At 35.6% G+C, this 21,386-nt stretch overlaps 1 protein-coding gene across 7 annotated transcripts in view; it reads left to right on the top strand.

The window, feature by feature from the left end:
• Positions 1-21,386, top strand: part of HMCN1 (hemicentin 1) — a 755,474-nt gene that overhangs the window by 653,700 nt on the left and 80,388 nt on the right. For all 7 annotated transcript variants that reach the window (XR_009531210.1, XM_060091137.1, XM_060091136.1 and 4 more), the window contains 6 exons: positions 1,243-1,512; positions 9,625-9,815; positions 13,587-13,800; positions 14,939-15,073; positions 15,475-15,665; positions 17,244-17,325. Coding sequence is in view for 6 of the 7 variants with exons in the window: in XM_060091137.1 (XP_059947120.1) it covers positions 1,243-1,512; positions 9,625-9,815; positions 13,587-13,800; positions 14,939-15,073; positions 15,475-15,665; positions 17,244-17,325 (1,083 nt within the window). In the remaining variant the exon portion in view is untranslated. The remainder of the gene's footprint in view (positions 1-1,242; positions 1,513-9,624; positions 9,816-13,586; positions 13,801-14,938; positions 15,074-15,474; positions 15,666-17,243; positions 17,326-21,386) is intronic.

Here is a 21,386-nt window from a genome sequence, read left to right as displayed (position 1 = left end):
CATTGGTTTTGGCAACACTGAGATCATAGAAAAGAATTAGTGAGGGTTTTTTCCTTCACTGATTAAAACTATTGATATAAAAAAAGAAACACTTTTTGTCAAAAAAGAAAAAGAAACACTTTGAACAACTAACAGCATTTCAATATTCCAAAATGGGAAAATGTGGGGACCACTTTACACTAGTGGTTAAAGTAAGCTTTAACAACTGCTTGGTGGAGGGGGGGATACTATTGGAGCTGAGGCAGGTACCACTGGAGCTGAGACCTGAATGATGAGCTAGGATGAGCCATGTAAAAGTAGCAGAGTGTCCAAGGAAGAGAGGGCAGCATGTGCAATAGCCCCAAGGCAGGAAAGGGTAAGAAAAGCTCAGTAGAATATCCTTAGTGTAATCTATTGTAAACACTAGGAATCTATTGTAAACACTAGGAAGAGAAATCCTAATCATAAGCCCTTCCACCATTTTCTGAAGAAGTGCAAAGAGTTCTTTCTATATACTATCAACCCTTGACCAACATGGTTTGAACCGTGCAGGTCCACTTATACATGGATTTTTTTTCAGTAGTAAATACTACATTACTGTACAATCCAAGGTTGGTTGAATCTGCAGATGCAAAACCACAGATACAGAGGAGACAAGGACACAGAGGGCCAACTATAAGTTATATTCAGATTTTCGGTAGCACACAGGGTCGTCATCCCTAACCCCTGTGTTGTTCAAGGGTTAATTGTAATTCTTTTCCATATTCTACTTCTTTATTCCTTTATTCATTAACAAAATGCCTTGTTAAATATGGCCATTGTATATGAGATCATAAGCACTGTAGGAAACGCATGAATAAAAGGATCTTTGAGCAGGTGAACAATTTCCAAACCTTGAAGGGGTCTATTTTGGAAGTTTTAAGTAGCTGATGAATCACAATACATGTATGTTAAAGAAAATACCTCTGTCAACACAGTCTAAGTTTTCTAGACATGAAATCCCTCATGAGTACATGTTTATATCCTTATTTAAAATTGATTATCATTTATATTTGTTAACTAGATAGAGAATAATTTTCTACAACGGGTTCAATGAATTTTCTTTTCCAACGCAAACAAGCTATAGCAATCCTTTGGTGATGATATGGTAAAGTCAGGGCTTTGTTTCTTGTCAATGTGACTTCACTTTGCTAGAGTAATACTGTAGTGTGTAAATGGTACATTCCTGCTTTTAAGATAACATTCACACCTTGTATCTTTTAGTTCCTCCAGTCATTAGCCCCCATCCTAAGGAATATATCATTGCTGTGGATAAGCCCATCATGCTACCCTGTGAGGCAGGTGGCCTCCCACCACCTGACATTACGTGGCATAAAGATGGGCATGTAATTATGGAATCAATCCGCCAGCGCATCCTCAGCTCCGGAGCTCTGCAAATAGCATTTGCTCAGCCTAGTGATGCTGGCCAGTACACATGCACAGCAGCTAATGTGGCAGGATCAAGCAGCACGAGCACCAAGCTCACTGTCCATGGTAGGTTGTTTAGCATAAATCATTTCAGTGTGCTACATTACCATGGCAAAGAAAAAAAAACACCAGGAAAAAAATACGATGAAAATCAAAACAATGTAAAACAGTAATGAAGAGTGGAGTGTGTGTGTTCATGTGGTATGTAGGTACACTTGCCCTTCAAATATGATTTTGGTAGGCTATGTTTATTCGTCTGTGCACATATGTGTGTGACAAAGAGATTTTATTAATAAAGCCAGGATAATCAATGTGTTGCTAATCCCCTCATATTGCAATTATTGGGATCTTTAATTTGGCTTATGAGGAGTCCATTTGTTTTGTTATTCTGCTTTACTTTTCAAGTTGCAAGTCATCTTGGCTCAAAACTAATCACCATGTGACCTACATTATAAATGTAATGTGAATCTAATGAGAATTGGAGATCTATTTGATTCATTATTTTAAAGTATGTAGCAAAATATTTACAGGTATATTTGAATAATAGAAAAAATACCATTTTTTCCTTTGCATTCAGACAACTAACAAAATACCTAAAGATCAGCATTGAAATATTTTAGTTGTTATTTTGTAATTTTTTTAATTGTATACTTTTAAGACTAAAGGTAGAATACCTATTAATATCAGTGGTAAGAAACAATAAGTAAATTAAACTGTTTCCAACTACTATTTTCAGAGGTAACTCTTGTTTTAATGATGAGTTTCTACTTTTTCCCTTTATAAAAATTTTGTGAAAGCTGTTTTTTATCTTTCAGGTGTATTTGAATTTTGTACAGTTTTATACCTGCTTTCAGTTAATATAATTGAACTAATTAATACACATTAGTCCTTTAGTTTCAAGTGAATAATATTCCTTCTTTCAAGGGTTTGTAGAAAATGTACCAAAATTGACCATATACTAAACAACAAAGAAATTGTTAATAATAATTTAAAAGTATAGGCAACAATTCCTGCCCACAACGCAATAAAGCTAGAAATGTGTAATGAACTTTTAATGCCAAAACCCCAACCCCAGCCAAATTAAAAAATACCATTCTAGTCAACAAGTAGGTCAAAGAATATGGTTGTATTTTCAGATTATTTAGAAAATAATAAAAAATAAGGACACCACATATCAAAATGTATGGTGTGTGGCCAAACTATAATCAAATATAAAGTCACAGCCTTAAAATTTTCATTTTGAAAAAGAATGAATTTAAGTAAATGTACTAATGCTGCAACTTTGTAACCATTAGAAAAGTTGAAGTATAAACTCCAAGGAAACCAGGATAAAGGAGATAATAAAAATACAGCATACATTAATGAAAAATGAATATTTGTGACATACCATTCAGCAAAATAGACATTTGATTTTCCGTACTATCTATTGTTTATGCATATAATCATTCACATAATCTTTGTATACTTACTCATATAATCATAAAAAAATAATTTTTGCCGAAACCAATTGTCCTAAAAAATGTCATTAAGATTGATCCATTTCTCAGCAATGTATTTGAATAATTCCAAAATTTATTGTTTTGGGAGGGGAGTGTATTTTTACTTTTTTGTTTTTTTTTCTTATTAGTCATCCATTTTATACACATCACTGTATACATGTCAATCCCAGTCGCCCAATTCATCACACCACCACCCTGCAGGTTTCCCCCCTTGATGTCCATACGTTTTTTTCTCTACTTCTGTGTCTCAATTTCTGCTCTGCAAACTGGTTCATCTGTACCATTTTCTAGGTTCCACATATATGCGTTAATATACAATATTTGTTTTTCTCTTTCTGACTTACTTCACTCTGTATGACAGTCTCTAGATGCATCCACATCTCTACAAATGACCCAATTTTGTTCCTTTTTATGGCTGAGTAATATCCCATTGTATATATATACCACATCTTCTTTATCCATTTGTCTCTCGATGGGCATTTAGGTTGCTTCCATGACCTGGCTATTGTAAACAGTGCTTCAGTGAACATTGGGGTGCATGTGTCTTTCTGAATTATGGTTTTCTCTGAGTATATGCCCAGTAGTGGGATTGCTGGGTCATACGGTAATTCTATTTTTAGTTCTTTAAGGAACCTCCATACTGTTCTCCATAGTGGCTATATCAATTTACATTCCCACCAACAGTGCAAGAGGGTTCCCTTTTCTCCACACCCTCTCCATCATTTGTTGTTTATAGATTTTCTGATGATGCCGATTCTAACTGGTGTGAGGGGATACCTCACTGTAGTTTTGATTTGCATTTCTCTAATAATTAGTAATGTGGAGCAGCTTTTCATGAGCTTCTTGGCCATCTGTATGTCTTCTTTGGAGAAGTGTCTATTTAGGTCTTCTGCCCATTTTTGTACTGGGTTGTTTGTATTTTTAATATTGAGCTGCATGAGCTGTTTATATATTTTGGAGATTAATCCTTTGTCCGATGATTCATTTATAAATTTTTTTTCCCATACTGAGGGTTGTCTTTTTGTCTTGTTTATGGTTTCCTTTGCTGTGCAAAAGCTTTGAAGTTTCATTAGGTCCCATGTGTTTATTTTTGTTTTTATTTCCATTACTCTAGGAGTTGGATCAAAAAAGATCTTGCTGTGATTTATGTCAAAGAGTGTTCTTCCTATGTTTTCCTCAAACAGTTTTATAGTGTCCGGTGTTACATTTAGGTCTCTAATCCATTTTGAGTTTTTTTGTGTGTATGGTGTTAGGGAGTGTTCTAATTTCATTATTTTACATGTAGCTGTCCAGTTTTCCCAGCACCACTTATTGAAGGGACCGTCTCTTCTCCATTGTATATCCTTGCCTCCTTTGTGATAGGTTAGTTGAACATAGGTGCATGGGTTTATTTCTGGGCTTTCTATCCTGTTCCATTGATCTATATGTCTGTTTTTGTGCCAGTACCATACTGTCTTGATTACTGTAGCTTTGTAGTACAGTCTGAAGTCAGGAAGTCTGATTCCTCCAGCTCTGTTTTTTTCCCTCAAATCTGCTTTGACTATTTGCAGTCTTTTGTGTCTCCATACAAATTTTAAGATTTTTTGTTCTAGTTTTGTAAAAAATGCCATTGGTAATTTGATAGGGATTGCATTGAATCTGTAGATTGCTTTCGGTAATATAGTCATTTTCACAATATTGATTCTTCCAATCCAAGAACGTGGTATATCTCTCCATCTGTTGGTATCATCTTTAATTTCTTTCATCAGTGCCTTATAGTTTTCTGCATACAGGTGTTTTGTCTCCCTAGGTAGGTTTATTCCTAGGTATTTTATTCTTTTTCTTGCAGTGCTAAATGGGAGTGTTTCCTTAATTTCTCTTTCAGATTTTTCATCATTAGTGTATAAGAATGCAAGAGATTTCTGGGTGTTAATTTTGTATCCTGCAACTTTACCAAATTCATTGATTAGCTCTAGCAGTTTTCTGGTGGCATCTTTAGGATTCTCTATGTATAGTATCATGTCATCTGCAAACAGTGACAGTTTTACTTCTTCTTTTCCAGTGTGTATTCCTTTTATTTCTTATTCTTCTCTGATTGCCATGGCTGTCCAAAACTATATTGAATAACAGTGGTGAGAGTGGACATCCTTGTCTTATTCCTGATCTTAGAGGAAATGCTTTCAGTTTTTCACCATTGAGAATGATGTTTGCTGTGGGTTTGTCATATATGGCCTTAACTATGTTGAAGTAGGTTTCCTCTATCCCCACTTTCTGGAGACTTTTTATCATAAATGGGTGTTGAATTTTGTCAAAAGCTTTTTCTGCATCTATTGAGATGATCATATTGTTTTTATTCTTCAGTTTGTTAATATGGTGTGTCACATTGATTGATTTGCATATATTGAAGAATCAGTGCATCTCTCGGATAATCTCACTTGATCATGGTGTATGATCCTTTTAATGCGTTGTTGGATTCTGTTTGCTAGTATTTTGTTGAGGATTTTTGCATCTATATTCATCAGTGATATTGGTCTGTAAGTTTCTTTTTTGTAGTGTCTTTGGTTTTGGTATCAGGATGATGGTGGCCTCATAGAATGAGTTTGGGTGTGTTCCTTCCTCTGCAATTTTTTGGAAGAGTTTGAGAAGGATGGGTGTTATCTCTTCTCTAAATGTTTGATAGAATTCGCCTGTGAAGCCATCTGGTCCTGGACTTTTGTTTTTTGGAAGATTTTAAATCACAGTTTTAATTTCATTACTTGTGGTTGGTCTGTTCATATTTTCTATTTCTTCCTGGTTCAGTCTTGGAAGGTTATACCTTTCTAAGGATTTGTCCATTTCTTCCAGGTTGTCCATTTTATTGGCATAGAGTTGCTTGTAGTAGTTTCTTAAGATGCTTTCTATTTCTGTGGTGTCTATTGTAACTTCTCCTTTTTCATTTCTAATTTTATTGATTTGAGTCCTCTCCCTCTTTTTCTTGATGAGTCTGGCTAATGGTTTATCAATTTTGTTTATCTTCTCAAAGAACCAGCTTATGGTTTTATTGATCTTTGCTATTATTTTCTTTGCTTCTATTTCATTTATTTCTTATCTGATCTTTATGATTTCTTTCCTTCTGCTAACTTTGGGTTTTATTTGTTCTTGTTTCTCTAGGTCCTTTAGGTGTAAGGTTATATTGTTTATTTGAGATGTTTCTTGAGGTAGGCTTGTATAGCTATAAACTTCTCTCTTAGAACTGCTTTTGCTGCATCCCATAGGTTTTGGATCATCGTGTTTTCACTGTCATTTGTCTCTTGGTATTTTTTCATTTCCTCTTTGATTTCTTCAGTGATCTCTTGGTTATTTAGTAATGTATTGTTTAGCCTCCATGTGTTTGTGTTTTTTTACATTTTTTTCCCTGTAATTGATTTCAAATCTCATAGCGTTGTGGTCAGAAAAGATGCTTGATATGATTTCAATTTTCTTAAATTTACTGAGGCTTTATTTGTGACCCAAGATGTGATGTATCCTGGAGAATATTCCATGTGCACTTGAGAAGAAAGTGTAATCTACTGTTTTTGGATGGAAAGTCCTATGAATATCAATTAAATCTACTTGGTCTGTTGTGTCATTTAAAGCTTGTGTTTCCTTATTAATTTTCTGTTCGGATGATTGTCCATTGGTGTAAATGAGGTGTTAAAGTCCCCCACTGTTATTGTGTTACTGTTGATTTCGTTTTTTAGAGCTGTTTGCATTTGCCTTATGTATTGAGGTGCTCCTATGTTGGGTGCATATATATTTATAGTTGTTATATCTTCTTCTTGGATTGACCCCTTGATCATTATGTAGTGTCCTTCCTTGTCTCTTGTAACATTCTTTATTTTAAAGTCTATTTTATCTGATATAAATATTGCTATTCCAGCTTTCTTTTGATTTCCATTTACATGGAATATCTTTTTCCATCCCCTCACTTTCAGTCTGTATGTGTCCCTAGGTCTGATGTGGGTCTCTTGTAGACAGCATATATATGGGTCTTGTTTTTGTATCCATTCAGCAAGCCTGTGTCTGTTGGTGGGAGCATTTAATCCATTCACTTTTAAGGAAATTGTCGATATGTATGTTCCTATTACCATTTTCTTAATTGTTTTGGGTTTGTTTTGTAGGTCCTTTTCTTCTCTTGTGTTTCCCACTTAGAGAAGTTCCTTTATCATTTGTTGTAGAGCTGGTTTTGTGGTGCTGAATTTTCTTAGCTCTTGCTTGTCTGTAAAGCTTTTGATTTCTCCATCGAATGTGAATGAGATCCTTGCCGGGTAGAGTAATCATGGTTCTGGTTCTTCCCTTTCATCACTTTAAGTATATCATGCCACTCCCTTTTGGCTTGTAGAGTTTCTGCTGAGAAATCAGCTGTTAGCCTTATGGGAGTTCCCTTGTATGTTATTTTTCATTTTTCCCTTGCTGCTTTCAATAATTTTTCTTTGACTTTAATTTTTGCCAATTACTATGTGTCTTGGCATGTTTCTCCTTGGCTTTATCCTGTATGGCACTCTCTGCACTTCCTGGACTTGGGTGGCTATTTCCTTTCCCATGTTAGGGAAATTTTCGACTATAATCTCTTCAAATATTTTCTCGGGTCCTTTCCCTTTCTCTTCTCCTTTTGGGACCCCTATAATGTGAGTGTTGTTGTGTTTAATGTTGTCCCAGAGGTCTCTTAGGCTGTCTTCAGTTCTTTTCATTCTTTTTTCTTTATTGTGTTCGCAGCAGTGAATTCCACCATTCTGTCTTCCAGGTCACTTATCCGTTCTTCTGCCTCAGTTATTCTGCTATTGATTCCTTCTAGTGTAGTTTTCATTTCAGTTATTGTATTGTTCATCTCTGTTTGTTTGTTCTTTGATTCTTCTAGGTCTTTGTTAAACATTTCTTGCATCTTCTCAATCTTTGCCTCCATTCTTTTTCCAAGGTCCTGGATCATCTTCACTATCATTATTCTGAATTCTTTTTCTGGAAGATTGCCTATCTCCATTTCAGTTAGTTGTTTTTCTGGGGTTTTATCTTGTTCCTTCATCTGGTACATAGCCCTCTGCCTTTTCATCTGTCTATCTTTCTGTGAATGTGGTTTTTATTCCACAGGCTGCAGGATTGCAATTCTTCTTGCTTCTGCTGTCTTCCCTCTTGTGGATGAGGCTATCTAAGAGGCTTGTGGAAGTTTCCTGATAGGAGGGACTGGTGGTTGGTAGAGCTCAATAAATCTTTAACCTGCTTCTCTGCTGATGGGTGGGGCTGGGTTCCCTCCCTGTTGGTTTTTTGGTCTGAGACGACCCAACACTGGAGCCTATCTGGGCTCTTTGGTGGGGCTTATGGTGGACTCTGGGAGGGTTCATGCCAAGGAGTACTTCCCAGAACTTCTGCTGCCAGTGTCCTTGTCCCTTGGTGAGCCACAGCTGACCCCCGCCTCTACAGGAGACCCTCCACCACTAGCAGTTCAGTCTCCTGTGGGGTCACTGCTGCTTCCCCTGGGTCCCGATGTGCACGCTACTTGTGTGTGCCCTCCAAGAGTGGAGTCTCTTTTTCCCCCAGTCCTGTCAAAGTCCTGCAATCAAATCTCGCTAGCCTTCACAGTCTGATTCTCTAGGAATTCCTCCCGTTGCCGGACCCCCAGGTTGGGAAGCCTGACATGGGGCTCAGAACCTTCTCTCCACTGGGTGGACTTCTGTGGTATAGTTGTTTTGCAGTTTGTGAGTCACCCACCAGCGGTTATGGGATTTGATTTTATTGTGATAGCGCCCTGCCTGCCGTCTCATTTCAGCTTCTCCTTTGTCTTTGCATGTGGGGTATCTTTTTTGGTGAGTTCCAGTGTTTTCCTCTCGATGACTGTTCAGCAGTTAGTTGTGATTCCAGTGTTCTTGAAAGAGGGAGTGAGAGCATGTCCTTCTACTCTGCCATCTTGAACCAATCTCTATTTTTACTTTTTGAGCCAAGTATTCTTAATATTTTTTAACCCTTTCTTTTAGAAGTGAATATCTTAGTTCCAAGTTCACTAAAGTATTTGTTAGTACCCTGAAATAGTCAGTTGTCCTTTCTATATTGCCTAAATTCTATTTCAAAAAAATTTGAGGCAAAGGCAGTATTTGCACAGAATTATGAAATCACTGTAAAAATTTCTCTGTGACAGTATAAAAACTGAATTAAATGTCTTCACCGGTTTTATTTGCATTTGTTGTAACACATGTGAAATACTGCAATAAATATTTTTTTCTTTAGCACTTTTTGATATTTAATATGGGGTGAGTATTTTACAGTGTTTTTAACTAGGGACTTTTATTAGTCTATCCTCACAATATCTCTGATACAAATCTAGCAATTATACAACTATAGAAGCATTTTTTATTTTAGTTGCTCTTGTTTATTTTACTTCACTGCAATAAGCAAAAGAAACTCAAGTAAGGAAAAGTCAGGAAGTCAAATAAAATCTAAATATTTGTCACCAGTTCTATGTCATTTTTTTAGAAATTGATATTCAACAAGTACAGATGCATTCGAATTCTTGCTAACATCAAAAATATGGATTGCTTTCGTAGTAACAAACAAGTAAATGGCTTGATAAATTTTGTTAGTATTTCTAGCAAGTTACCCTCAAGAAAGTCTATTGTGTGTTAATTTTCAGTGTGAATAAAGATATTATTGAATTCAACATCCTGAATACCTATCATTTTTAAACTCTTCATAGTACCACCTAGAATTCAAAGTACAGAAGTACATTACACGGTCAATGAGAATTCACAAGCCGTTCTTCCATGCGTGGCTGATGGAATCCCCACACCAGCAATTAACTGGAAAAAAGACAATGTTCTTTTGGCTAACTTGTTAGGAAAACACACTGTCGAACCCTATGGGGAGCTCATTCTGGAAAATGTTGTGGTAAGTTTAATAGACACAAATAGATACATTAAGCCAGATTATTAATTCACCTTTTTACATTTAGTGACTTAGCTTGGAAATGTATTTTTTAATAATGAAAGGAAAGAAAGTACTATTATAAATTCAGGTCAAAAAATTAATTTTACACATATTTCATTTTATGTCCCTGAGAATAGTATTTAGCATATTGTGAGAACTCATAAGTGGCCTTCTTTTAAAATTATTTTATTTTTGTGGAAATCTGTGTTTTTCAGGAAAAATTCTAAGCCTCTGTTATATTCCATGTTTGTAACGATACATGAAGATGGTTAGAAGAGTAGAGATGTAAAAATGTCTGATGTATTTTTAAGCAAATACAAAAAGCAGGCTTTTTGCTCTTTTCAGGTTTTTAAATAACTCTTAGTCTTAGGGATCAGTGCAAGCTGGGGTTTTTGAATATTCTTAGGTGGTACTTTGCCAGTCTGCAAAATTGTAGCTGTGGAAAGCATCTCAGTTTTTCAGTGTGAGCCCACTTGAAGAGGAATCTGTATCTATGCATACCACATGACTTAAAAAAATTATCATGTGGTTTGAGAGTATCAACACTTGGTACTAAATATGAAACATGATTAAAATGTGAATCACTTTCAGAGCTTTTGTGCCTATCTTATTCCTTTTCATTACCCTTCAAAGTGCCTAAATTTCCTTACAAAGTCTTCATAGAATTAAATTTGAACAAATTTAAATGATAAAATGGATCACATTTACTTCGCAGTATAATTTCAGCCTTTAGCCAGACTCCTGGAATTACCAGATAAATAGCTCTAGTGATAGCTTAACTCTGTCTCATGTGCTAGTAGAAATTGTATTTATTCAAATCTGTTTCCATCAATTCTAAGATGTACCCATATTTTATGTGCCACTAAGAAAAAATATATAGTCAAGTAAACTAGAGAAGATCATCAATTTTTAAGTTGTATCCCAAATTCAGAGATATTAAAAGTTAAAACTATGAGTTTTAGAATTGATAAAATAAGGATAAATTTGTTTGCTTGTTTGTTTGTTTAAGCTGGTAAATATCTCCAGTAGGGATTCCTCCCAGGTTCAAGAATGTTGAATTAGGCCCCTTAATCACTCTTAGAACTGAAGAAATTAAGTAAGAAAAGTTTAGACTTTTAGTGAGACAGTGACTCAGATACATTAAGAAATATATCAACAATAAGGTAGCTTATAAAAACTGGATGAAGGGCACAAATGATAAGAAGTCTATATGTGAATAATATGTACAATCCAGATTTTCAAAAGCTTTACTTCCATAAAATCCTTAATTTTAAACTTAAGTTTTTATAACTGGGGAATTTTAAGAATAGCTAAATGGTGTCAGAGTGGGGAGACCTTTACATGGAATATGATTTATTCTTGTTTGCCCTTAGAAAAATTAGTATACAACCAACCAAATTTAGATTATATCTATAATGAGTAATTACAATTTTATGCTGCATTTCCAATCAGTTTTTTGATGCTTCAATGCAAAAATATATATTCTTAAACTTTTTAAAAAGAAGAAAAAGTCTGTAATATGGACCTTAACGCAGTCAGAAGCATTCAGTCATTAATTCAACAAATATTTATTTATCAGTGTGATTACACTGATTTAGGCACTGGGAATAAATACATCAGGGAACAAAAGAATCAAAGATCCTTGCCCTCATGGAGTTTATTTCTAGAGGAGGGAGATAGACAATAACAAATTAAAATAAACAATGTATTGTTTCATACCAGTTGCCAAAAGAAAACTACTGGTATGAAAAATAAAAGAAGAGCAGGGTAAAGGGGATCAGAAGTTGGAGGAGTACAGGTTACATTTTTAAATAGCATAGTCAGAGTAAATGTCCTTTGGGAAGGAGACATTTTGAGCAAAATTTGAAGGAAGTGAGTTAGCTAAGCAAATATCTGGAAGAGGAGCATCCCAGGCAGAGAAAACTGGGATGCTCCTCCCCCAGATTTTGGGGGCAAAGAAATTAAGGTGGGTGCAAAGAATGTAATGTAGGAACATGTCTGATGTACTTGAGAAACAGAAGGCCAGTGAAAGCAAAGAAGAAAAAGAATGAAAAGAGGGAGAAAGAAGTCAGAAAAATGAAAGCCAGATACATGCAGTGTCTTGTAGGTCATAACAATTTTGCATTTTACTCTGAGTAAAATCAGAATCTATTACAGGTTTTGAGCAGGGGAACAATGTTGTCTGCCTTATGTTTTTGCAATATTGCATTGGCTCCTCCTCCCCCTTCCCCCCACTCCTCTTCCTCCTCCTCCTATTCCATGAGAATACATGGTAAGGAGGCAAGGAAGGATAGAAACAGAAAAGACCAGTTGGGACGATGGTTGGGAGGCAGAGGAGAGATTATAGGACTCAAAGCTGAACATTAGGTCAATCCATGTCTCTGACCCAATTTCATTCCATTTTATGGCTGAGTAATATTCCATTGTGTATATGTACCACATCTTCTTTATCCAGATACTATGTGTAAAATGGACAACTGATGGGAACATTCTGTACAGCACAGGGAACACACCTAGTGCACTGTGGTAACCTAAATGGGAGGGAGGTCCAAAAGGGAGGGGATATCTGTATGCATATGGCTGATTCATTTTGTTGTGCAGTTGAGGCTAACACAGAATTGTAAAGCAACCATACTCCAATAAAAATTAATTTTAAAAAAAGCTGAACATTAGCAGAGAAGGGGTGAGAAGTGATTGGATTTTGCACATACTTTGAAGCTAGGATTTCCTAGCTAGATTGCGAGTCTGAAAAAGAAAAGGGTAAAGGATAACTCAAATGTCTGAGAACAAAGGCATGAACAACTGGAAGAACAAAGTAGCCATCAACTGAGATGGTGTGAAGGCTGCAGATAGAACAGGAAGGGGAAATGGGGAGTTCAGTTTTGGACATGAGTTTGAGATGTCTTTTAGACATCTAAGCAGAGAGTTGGAATGAAAAGTTCAATGTAGTTGGAATTTGGAAGAAAGATCTGGGCTGGACATTCTGTTACTCATCAGTAGATAGATGATATTTAAAGCCATAAGACTGGATGAGATCACCAGAGACGTGAGTGCAGATACAGAAGAAAAGAGGACTAAGACTGAGCCCTCTCACGTACCAACGTAAAGACGTTAATGTGGAGGGGAAGCCAGCAAAAGGAGATGGAAAAGGAGCAACCAGTGAAGTAGGAAGGAAACTAGGGGAATGGGGTGTCCTGGAAGCCAAGTGAAGACATGGTTTTAAAAAGAAGGAAGCCAGAATTGTGTCAAATGCTGCCAATACATCTAATAAAGTGAGTGCCAAGAGCTGGATTTAGCAAGTGAAATTTTGGAATTGCAGGTGTTATTGCCCTTACTCTTGCCATTTCCTTTGATAATTTTGGTGGACTTTGGTGCCACATTACCCAGAAAGCCAACTATGCTGTCAAGAGTCTAACAGCCTTTGGGACTATTTGCTCTTTATTTGTACATTGCAGTACAGCAGTTGATGTTTAATAAACTTTAAAGTTTTCTGAGATCTTATTATTATAAATTCTATAGTTCTATAAGGTATGGGCTTTTGTTTAAATTCTTATACATTTTAAATTATGTTATTTAAAAGCTAGCCAGATGGTTCAGACTACAAGATGGAAATTTAAACTGTCTTTAAAGAAGAGTGCTCCTTTGGGGACCAAGCTATGTAAATGTATGTATTATATGTAGTATAACATAAGATTATGTAATTTTAAGCCGTATGATTTTTCTTTCTTTAAGCCAGAGGATTCTGGCATCTATACCTGCATTGCTAACAATGCTGCAGGTGAAGACACACACACCATCAGCCTGACTGTGCATGTTCTCCCCACTTTTACTGAACTTCCTGGAGATGTGTCATTAAATAAAGGAGAACAGCTACGATTAAACTGTAAAGCAACTGGTATTCCATTGCCCAAGTTAACATGGACCTTCAATAACAATATTATCCCAGGTTGGTAATTTAATTCTTAAGAAGTGAATAGTACACCCATAGAGAACTCAAAACCAATCTCCATCTTTTTTTTTTTAAAGCCCAGGAGCCCTCATCCCTGGGAAGACAAGTGTCTCTATTTGTTAGACTTTATGACCAGCATAAAGATATTGTCTGTAAAGATAAATTGTTGCATCCAAAATTGAGTTCTGAAGTACTGCATTTACAAATGCCTTGCTGAAAAATTAGTAATAAGCTTGAGTTTTCTCTGCTGTAAAGATTTATGTTAATCACTAGACTTCACCAACTGTATCACCTTAACAATAATAGTATACCTTACTAAGGAAAAATAAACTCTAAAAAACTTAATCAGTACTATTTTCTGAAGACGTAGTACTAACTTAGCTAGTTAAAATTTTAAAGCTTAGTTTTCCACATAATATTCAGCAGTATGAAACTTTAAAAGATAATTTGAATGGGAGAAAACATGCAAGGTAAACATACTTAATTAGATATTGGCCGGTCTAATCAAAACCTTATTTAGTATTGATTATTTTAGGATTAGCATGTTTATCTTATACTCTATTCCAAGTATTGTAAATACCTTTGTAAATATTTATATCATGATCACTTATGGAGAAGTTCAAATTATTACAAATTTAATCTTGTTGTTATTATTTATTACCTAACTAACGTATATTTTCATGATTTCCCCTCTGAGCTGCCAGGTCAGTTGAATTATATTTTGATGTAAATTGTTTGGGAGGAAAAGTGGTGTGAGAGAAATGAAATGGAAAATGTCATATTTCTGAATGAAAGATTTTTTGAAACCCAGAGAGACTGAGCCAGCTTTAGGCAACCCTTTGAGATGAAAGGTGTACTTCAAATCGAAAATTAATTTTAAAAGATGTTTGTTTTCATTCTCTTCTCCTGACCCTTCTTTTTTTTTTTCATTCTTCAAACAAGTGTCTAGAGACACAGCAAATAGCTCAGGAAGAAATCCCTGGAAAAGGCTCTATCCTCCAATGTCATAATGAGATCTCTTTGGTTCAATTGCTAACCAATTCATAAATCTAACCTGCAAAATATTGAGCTGTAGTGATTATTTTTCTAGGTTACTGAGAGGCATTTATGTTGCTTTCTACCTTGTTTCCTTCAGCCCACTTTGACAGTGTAAATGGACACAGTGAACTTGTTATTGAAGGGATGTCAAAAGAAGATTCGGGTACTTATGTGTGCACTGCAGAGAACAGCGTTGGTTTTGTAAAGGCAATTGGATTTGTTTATGTGAAAGGTAGATAAAAGTGTTCTATTTTTAATTTATTTATGATGAATGGTTTGTGTTTTGCCTCCTTATTGTATAGTAATACAATATAACTTCAGTTTATTAATCCATTTAGCCTTATTTCACAGATATGCAAATTCATGACGTAAAAAAATTATGAACATTCCACTCAAAAGTAGGTAAGCAGTATGTAAAGAGATCATTTGGCGCAAAATGGAATCATCCACTTAGGTTACTGAAATGGACAAAATTACCTCATTGATTACCATGAGCAATTAATTCTGGAAGATCCATGGGACTCAAAAGTGGCTTTTCCCCTCTTCACTAAATTATCTTTTAAATAGATCAAAATCACGAAGAAATTATTGGAGCTTCCTTTTTCTTATACTCATCTTTTGTTATTTTCGCAGAACCTCCAGTCTTCAAAGGTGATTACCCTTCTAACTGGATTGAACCACTTGGAGGTAATGCAATCCTGAATTGTGAGGTGAAAGGTGATCCCGCCCCAACTATCCAGTGGAGCAGAAGGGGGATGGATATTGAAATTAGCCACAGAATTCGGCAACTTGGAAACGGCTCCCTGGCCATTTATGGCACTATAGTAAGTCACACTGGTATTGTCAGTATGCACTTTAACTGTCACAATCAATGCCTCTCTATAGGTGCCATGGGTGGGAAAAGTTTCTCATGCATTCCTATTTTATCATAAAATCTGAATCAATGGGTTCTTTTAAAAAACTGAAACAATGGTTCAAATTGATGATTTTTAGCCCTTCAAAGAAGTACAAGCAATAAAATAATTTTGCTGCTTTGTTCTCCATCATTGACCTGTTGTTCAACATCAGTAGATAACTTCCTCAAATCTGTTTTAGAATGCGGAAATTGAAGAATTACAACATTGTAAATTACAGATAAATGTTAGATTTCATCACCAAATCGATAACTATATTAGGCTGTCCAAAAGCTTCAGTAATTCAGACAGTGATTAGTACTTTAAGTTATTCTAATTTGGGGGTCAAGTGAATGAGATATTTTATCTGAAAAATTCTTAACTAGACTAAATGAGGGTAATTTGTTAATGTACTGTTGAATTAATTAATTAGTGTATACTATCCAATCACCTGCTCCAATGGGCCACTCTCAGTCTTTTCTTCTCCTTGGCTTTATTTCTACCTTAGATGTTATTGGTTGTCCCTTCAATTCTGAGATGATTTCTACCTCTAGCTATGTGAATGAGTCTCAGGCTTCTTCATTACTGCTTTACCCCCCTTTTCCTCCACACAAACATTACTACTTCTGAAGTCCTTCGTACTTCTTCTAATATCAATATTAATACTAATACTAATTATTTTCCACCGTAAAATTTCAGATTCCTAACCCTGTACCTTCAACCCTGAAACTAGATTTCAAGTTCCATTTACAGTTTCCTACTAGAAATCTCTATTTGGATAATGCATTGATACCCCAATTAAACACCTAAAACAACATCTGTCTCTCTCCTCCCACCCTCGTCCACTTCCTTCAATTCAGTTCCCCTTAACTGACTTACTCTTTCTATTAACAAGACCAGAATTCTTCTGTTCACAAGACCTTAGCAAAATCTGTGTCTCTAAATAGTCATCAAATCTAAACTCATGTGGTCCTTATTTTTTATAACATATATGTATAAATTTGTGACTTACATTCTGTGATTTGTCATCATTAGTAAATTAGTTCCTCACTTTCTTTCCTACATTTCAAGCTTTCTAAATGGAGGCTAAGCTTAATGTTTTTTTTAATAACCCCCATAAGAAAGAACTAGATATTCGTTGATTTGTTCTGATTATTTAATGCTTTTTAAGCTATCTATAAGAATAGTGTTGGCGTTTTTCTTTAATAAGATAATTTTGGATAAATGATTGTAAAAAATGTGATTTTCTGTTTAGGTTTCCTGCCAGTTATTGTCCCCTGAGAGCAATGATAGGTTGTTCAGAAAAAATTTAAACTAGGAATTTCTTTCTCTTCTTTTCTTTAAAAAAAAAAATCTATTTATGTGGTTAAATATATGTAAGTTTTTCTATTTCCATTGAAATACCGTCTCAAAAACAAAATTGCATATAAACAAGCATCATGGTAATAAAAAGTGATTTGCACTGTTCTATAGGCACATGTTTTTATAAAACACTACTTATTTCCATAGAATGAAGATGCCGGTGACTATACATGTGTAGCTACCAATGAAGCTGGGGTGGTGGAGCGCAGCATGAGTCTGACCCTGCAGAGTAAGCTGCTTAATCAAACTCTTAATTAAACACTTGTTTTAAGAAATGTCCATTTAATTGTTCATTTAACTTTCTAGCAAGTACATTAATGGTAGCTTTCAGAGTCTGTCTAATTTACTTTTCTGCTGCTGATGGAGCAGCTGTTACCAAGCATAAGACTGATATAATTTTGCAATATATTTTATCTAACACATGCAGCTCATGCTTGCAATTGCTTGGTAGCAGAGCTTTTTGTGTTGTTTGCAATATATTCAATCGAGCACCCTTTGTATAGCTCCTCATGGTTGTTTTAATGAACTTACAAAGATAACATTTTCTGGCACTTGAAAAATAAGTGTTGAAACTAAAGACTAATGTAAGTGAACTCAAGAGTGCTCCAGCTTGATTGCTGTCAATCTGCCGTGAAATAAATATGTGTTCCGAGCAGGATTATCCTGCTCATGATGAAGGCCCTCAGTATAAACCATTGGAAGACAGATTTTTGTAATTAGAAAAACATGAAAGACTCCAATGGCTCCCTGGACAGTCCCCAGAACCACTTCAGGAGCTGACCCGAGAACAGTGTTATTCGGTTGAGAATTTAAGGAAATCAGCTTATTTTGAGACTAGGCTCAGTAATTAACGGGATGAATTTATTTACATTTTCTTTATTCACTATTGAGAGATGCTGTAGACTAGTATTTACTAACAGCTGTTTGCCAAACTACTATTCTCTAAAACTTTAACACTGAATAGATATTTAACAGATATTTAAGCCAGTGGTTCCCCCCCACCAGCTTTATTGAGGTATAATTGACAAATAAAACTACGTATATTTAAAAGACGCAGACGTAGAGAATGGACTTGAGGACATGGGGAGGGAGAAGGGTAAGCTGGGACGGAGAGAGTGGCATGGACTTATTATATACACTACCAAATGTAAAATAGACAGCTAGTGGGAAGCAGCCATATAGCACAGGGAGATCAGCTCGGTGCTTTGTGACCACCTAGAGGGGTGGGATAGGGAGGGTGGAAGGGAGGCAAACGCAAGAGGGAGGAGATATGGGGATGTATGTATATGTATAGCTGATTCACTTTGTGATACAGCAGAAACTAACACCATTGTGAAGCAATTATACTCCAACCAATAATGATGTTAAAAGAAAAAAACGACGTATATTTAAAGTGTACAGTGTGATGATTTGATATACATGTACATTATAAAATGATTACCACAATCAAGTTAATTAACACATTTGTCACCTCACACAGTCATTGTTTTTGGTCTGTTTTTTGTGGGTTTTTTGGTGAGAATATTTAAGATCCATTCACTTAGCAAATTTCAAGTATTTCAGTATGGTACTACTAACTGTAGTCACCATGCTGTATATTAGATCCTCAGAATTTATTTGTCTTATAATCAAAAGTTTGTATGTTTTGACCAGTATGTCCCCATATCCCCCACCCTTCAGCCCCTATTCTCTGTTTCTGAGTTTGACTTTTTTTTTTTTTTTTTTTTTTTTAAGATTCTACATGTAAGTGATTTACCACACACGATTTGTCTCTTTTTTGTCTGGCTTATTTCACTTAACATAGTGCTGTCCAGGTCCATCCATGTTGTCACAAATGGCAGGATTCCCTTCTTTTTATGGCTGAATAATATTTGTGTGTGTGTGTGTGTGTGTGTGTATGTTTGTGTGTGTGTACAAAATAGAATAAAATATATTATATATACATATATATAATATATATATACCATATTTTCTTTATCCATTCATCCATTGAGAGACACTCAGATTGTTTGTATGTCTTGCTAAGACAATGTTTTATTAAAATACATATCTACCAAATGATAACTTTGTGGGATGTCATTAGGAAAAAAGTAGAGTGCCATGATTGAATAAGTCTGAGAAAAAAATAGATTAAACCAGGTCTATTCATTTATTAAATATATAAAGAGCACCTACTATATGCCAAGCCCTGCTCAGGTGCACCAATTTCTTTACTGCAGATATTTCCAGAAATGTTAATATGCAGATGTGAGTTAGTTATAACTCAACAAGAGGAAAATATAATATTCTACATTTCCCCAAAAAAATGTTATTTCCACGAAACCTTCCTCACCCCTTTGTTGGGTGAGTGTAGGTAGGTCATCTCATGATTAATCTCTCCTGGAAGAGTGTTCCACTGACAGTTTAAGAAAAGCTGCATTAGATTAGATTAGCTTATCTACCTACTGACAATAAATTCATTGTAATAAATGAAGGATATTAAAAAGCCAAAAATATAATTTAAAATTAAGATTAAAGCACCAGAAGGAATGTCTTCATTTAGATAAAATGCTCGTATTTAACTGATCATTATGTGACTGATAGAATTAATTCAACTTTGAAAGATGTACATATGGAATTTTATTGTTGAATTAATTTATAGCCTTATATGCAGTTGGAAATGTTCAAATGTGGAATCTAAATTAAGATTCTAGGGCCTCCCTGGTGGCGCAGTGGTTAAGAGTCCGCCTGCCGATGCAGGGGATACGGGTTCGTGCCCCGGTCTGGGAGGATCCCATATGCCGCGGAGCGGCTGGGCCCGTGAGCCATGGCCGCTGGGCCTGCGCATCCGGAGCCTGTGCTTCGCAACGGGAGAGGCCACAACAGTGAGAGGCCCACATACCGCAAAAAGAAAAAAAAAAATAATAATAAGATTCTAAGTTATATTTAACACTTTCTTTGACCATAATAATATGAACAGACAAGCTCATTTATTCATTATGTTGTTATTTAGTGTTGCGTGATTAGTCTGAGGCATTTACTTTATTCAGCAACAGTTTATTGAATACGTAAGGTAATCTGAACACTGGGAGAGAAGGAAAAGCACCAGCCCTGAAAGTTCCTAGAGTGATGTTAATGTAAACATCAAGTAAGAAGGCAATTGTATAGGATGATGTGGGCATATATATGAATAATACATTAATAACAGTCACTGAGGGATTCAAACCTCATATGAAATAATTACTTTTGTAAAAGACAACATGTCAGTGGGACCTTTACATAAAATACTAGCATAGTAATATCACAATAAAACACATTTTGCTTCTATTTTTGTTTTATGTTCCATCATTGCAGATACATTTCCTGGTCTATAATGTGCAGCCACTGCCTTGAATTATATGATTGCATTAACTCTCACTGAGCAAATCATTCCACCATTCAATTCAGTCTCACTAAAACACCACTGTCATCCCGACATACTCTATCAAGAACAAGCACAATCCCCTTTGCTTACCTATTTAAACATAAACCCTTCTGATTTTCTTATAAGATTTTAACCAAATGTTTAAAACCTGCATGCTACTGCTCTCCTGGGTGAATCATCCTTTCAAAACTAAACCCATCTCTATGCTATTTCCTTCTCTCCAGGGAGCCTCCTTTCTGCTATATGTAATCTTACTCATTTTTAAAAATCCAGTCCAAGCTTCTTCTCCATGAAGTCTTTCATATTCTATCCTGACACTGTAGACCAGTATAAAGATAAACATTCTGTCAGCAGCTTTTTGCAGTTCCTTTTACATCCTTTCCGACAACTTCATTTGAACAGCTGTCATCCAGTATAGATACTGTTAACCTCTTCCTTCTTCTTGAAACTCCCTTTGGTTGCCAGGATACCATTTTCTCCTGAGTTTCTTCAAGGAAGAAATGCAATTACAGGCTCATTTTCTGTCCATTTCTTAAATAATGATGTTGTAATAGTTTATGTCTTTGGATCTCTTCCTCTGATTTTAGACTCACTTCTGAAGCAATCTTATCCACTCATGAAAGACTCACAAATCTATATTTCTAGCCCATATCTCTATTCTGAGCTCTGGATATGAATATCCAACTGTGGTCTAGACATCTCCATTTGAATGTCCTACAGATATCTCAAGCTCAGCAGTTCTAAATGGATGCAAATTATCATTCCTTACTGCCTCCCAACAAATCTGTTCTTTCTCCTATGTTCTACTGGATTGCCCAAAGATATACTATATTGCCCACATCAAAACCCTGTAGTCATCAATTCCTCCCTTTATGCCATACCATTCA

Source organism: Mesoplodon densirostris, chromosome 2 (genome assembly GCF_025265405.1).
Source record: "Mesoplodon densirostris isolate mMesDen1 chromosome 2, mMesDen1 primary haplotype, whole genome shotgun sequence".
NCBI lineage: Eukaryota > Metazoa > Chordata > Mammalia > Artiodactyla > Ziphiidae > Mesoplodon > Mesoplodon densirostris.
The sequence above is the reverse complement of the archived record's forward strand: the minus strand, read 5'-3'. Positions and strand labels throughout refer to the sequence as shown.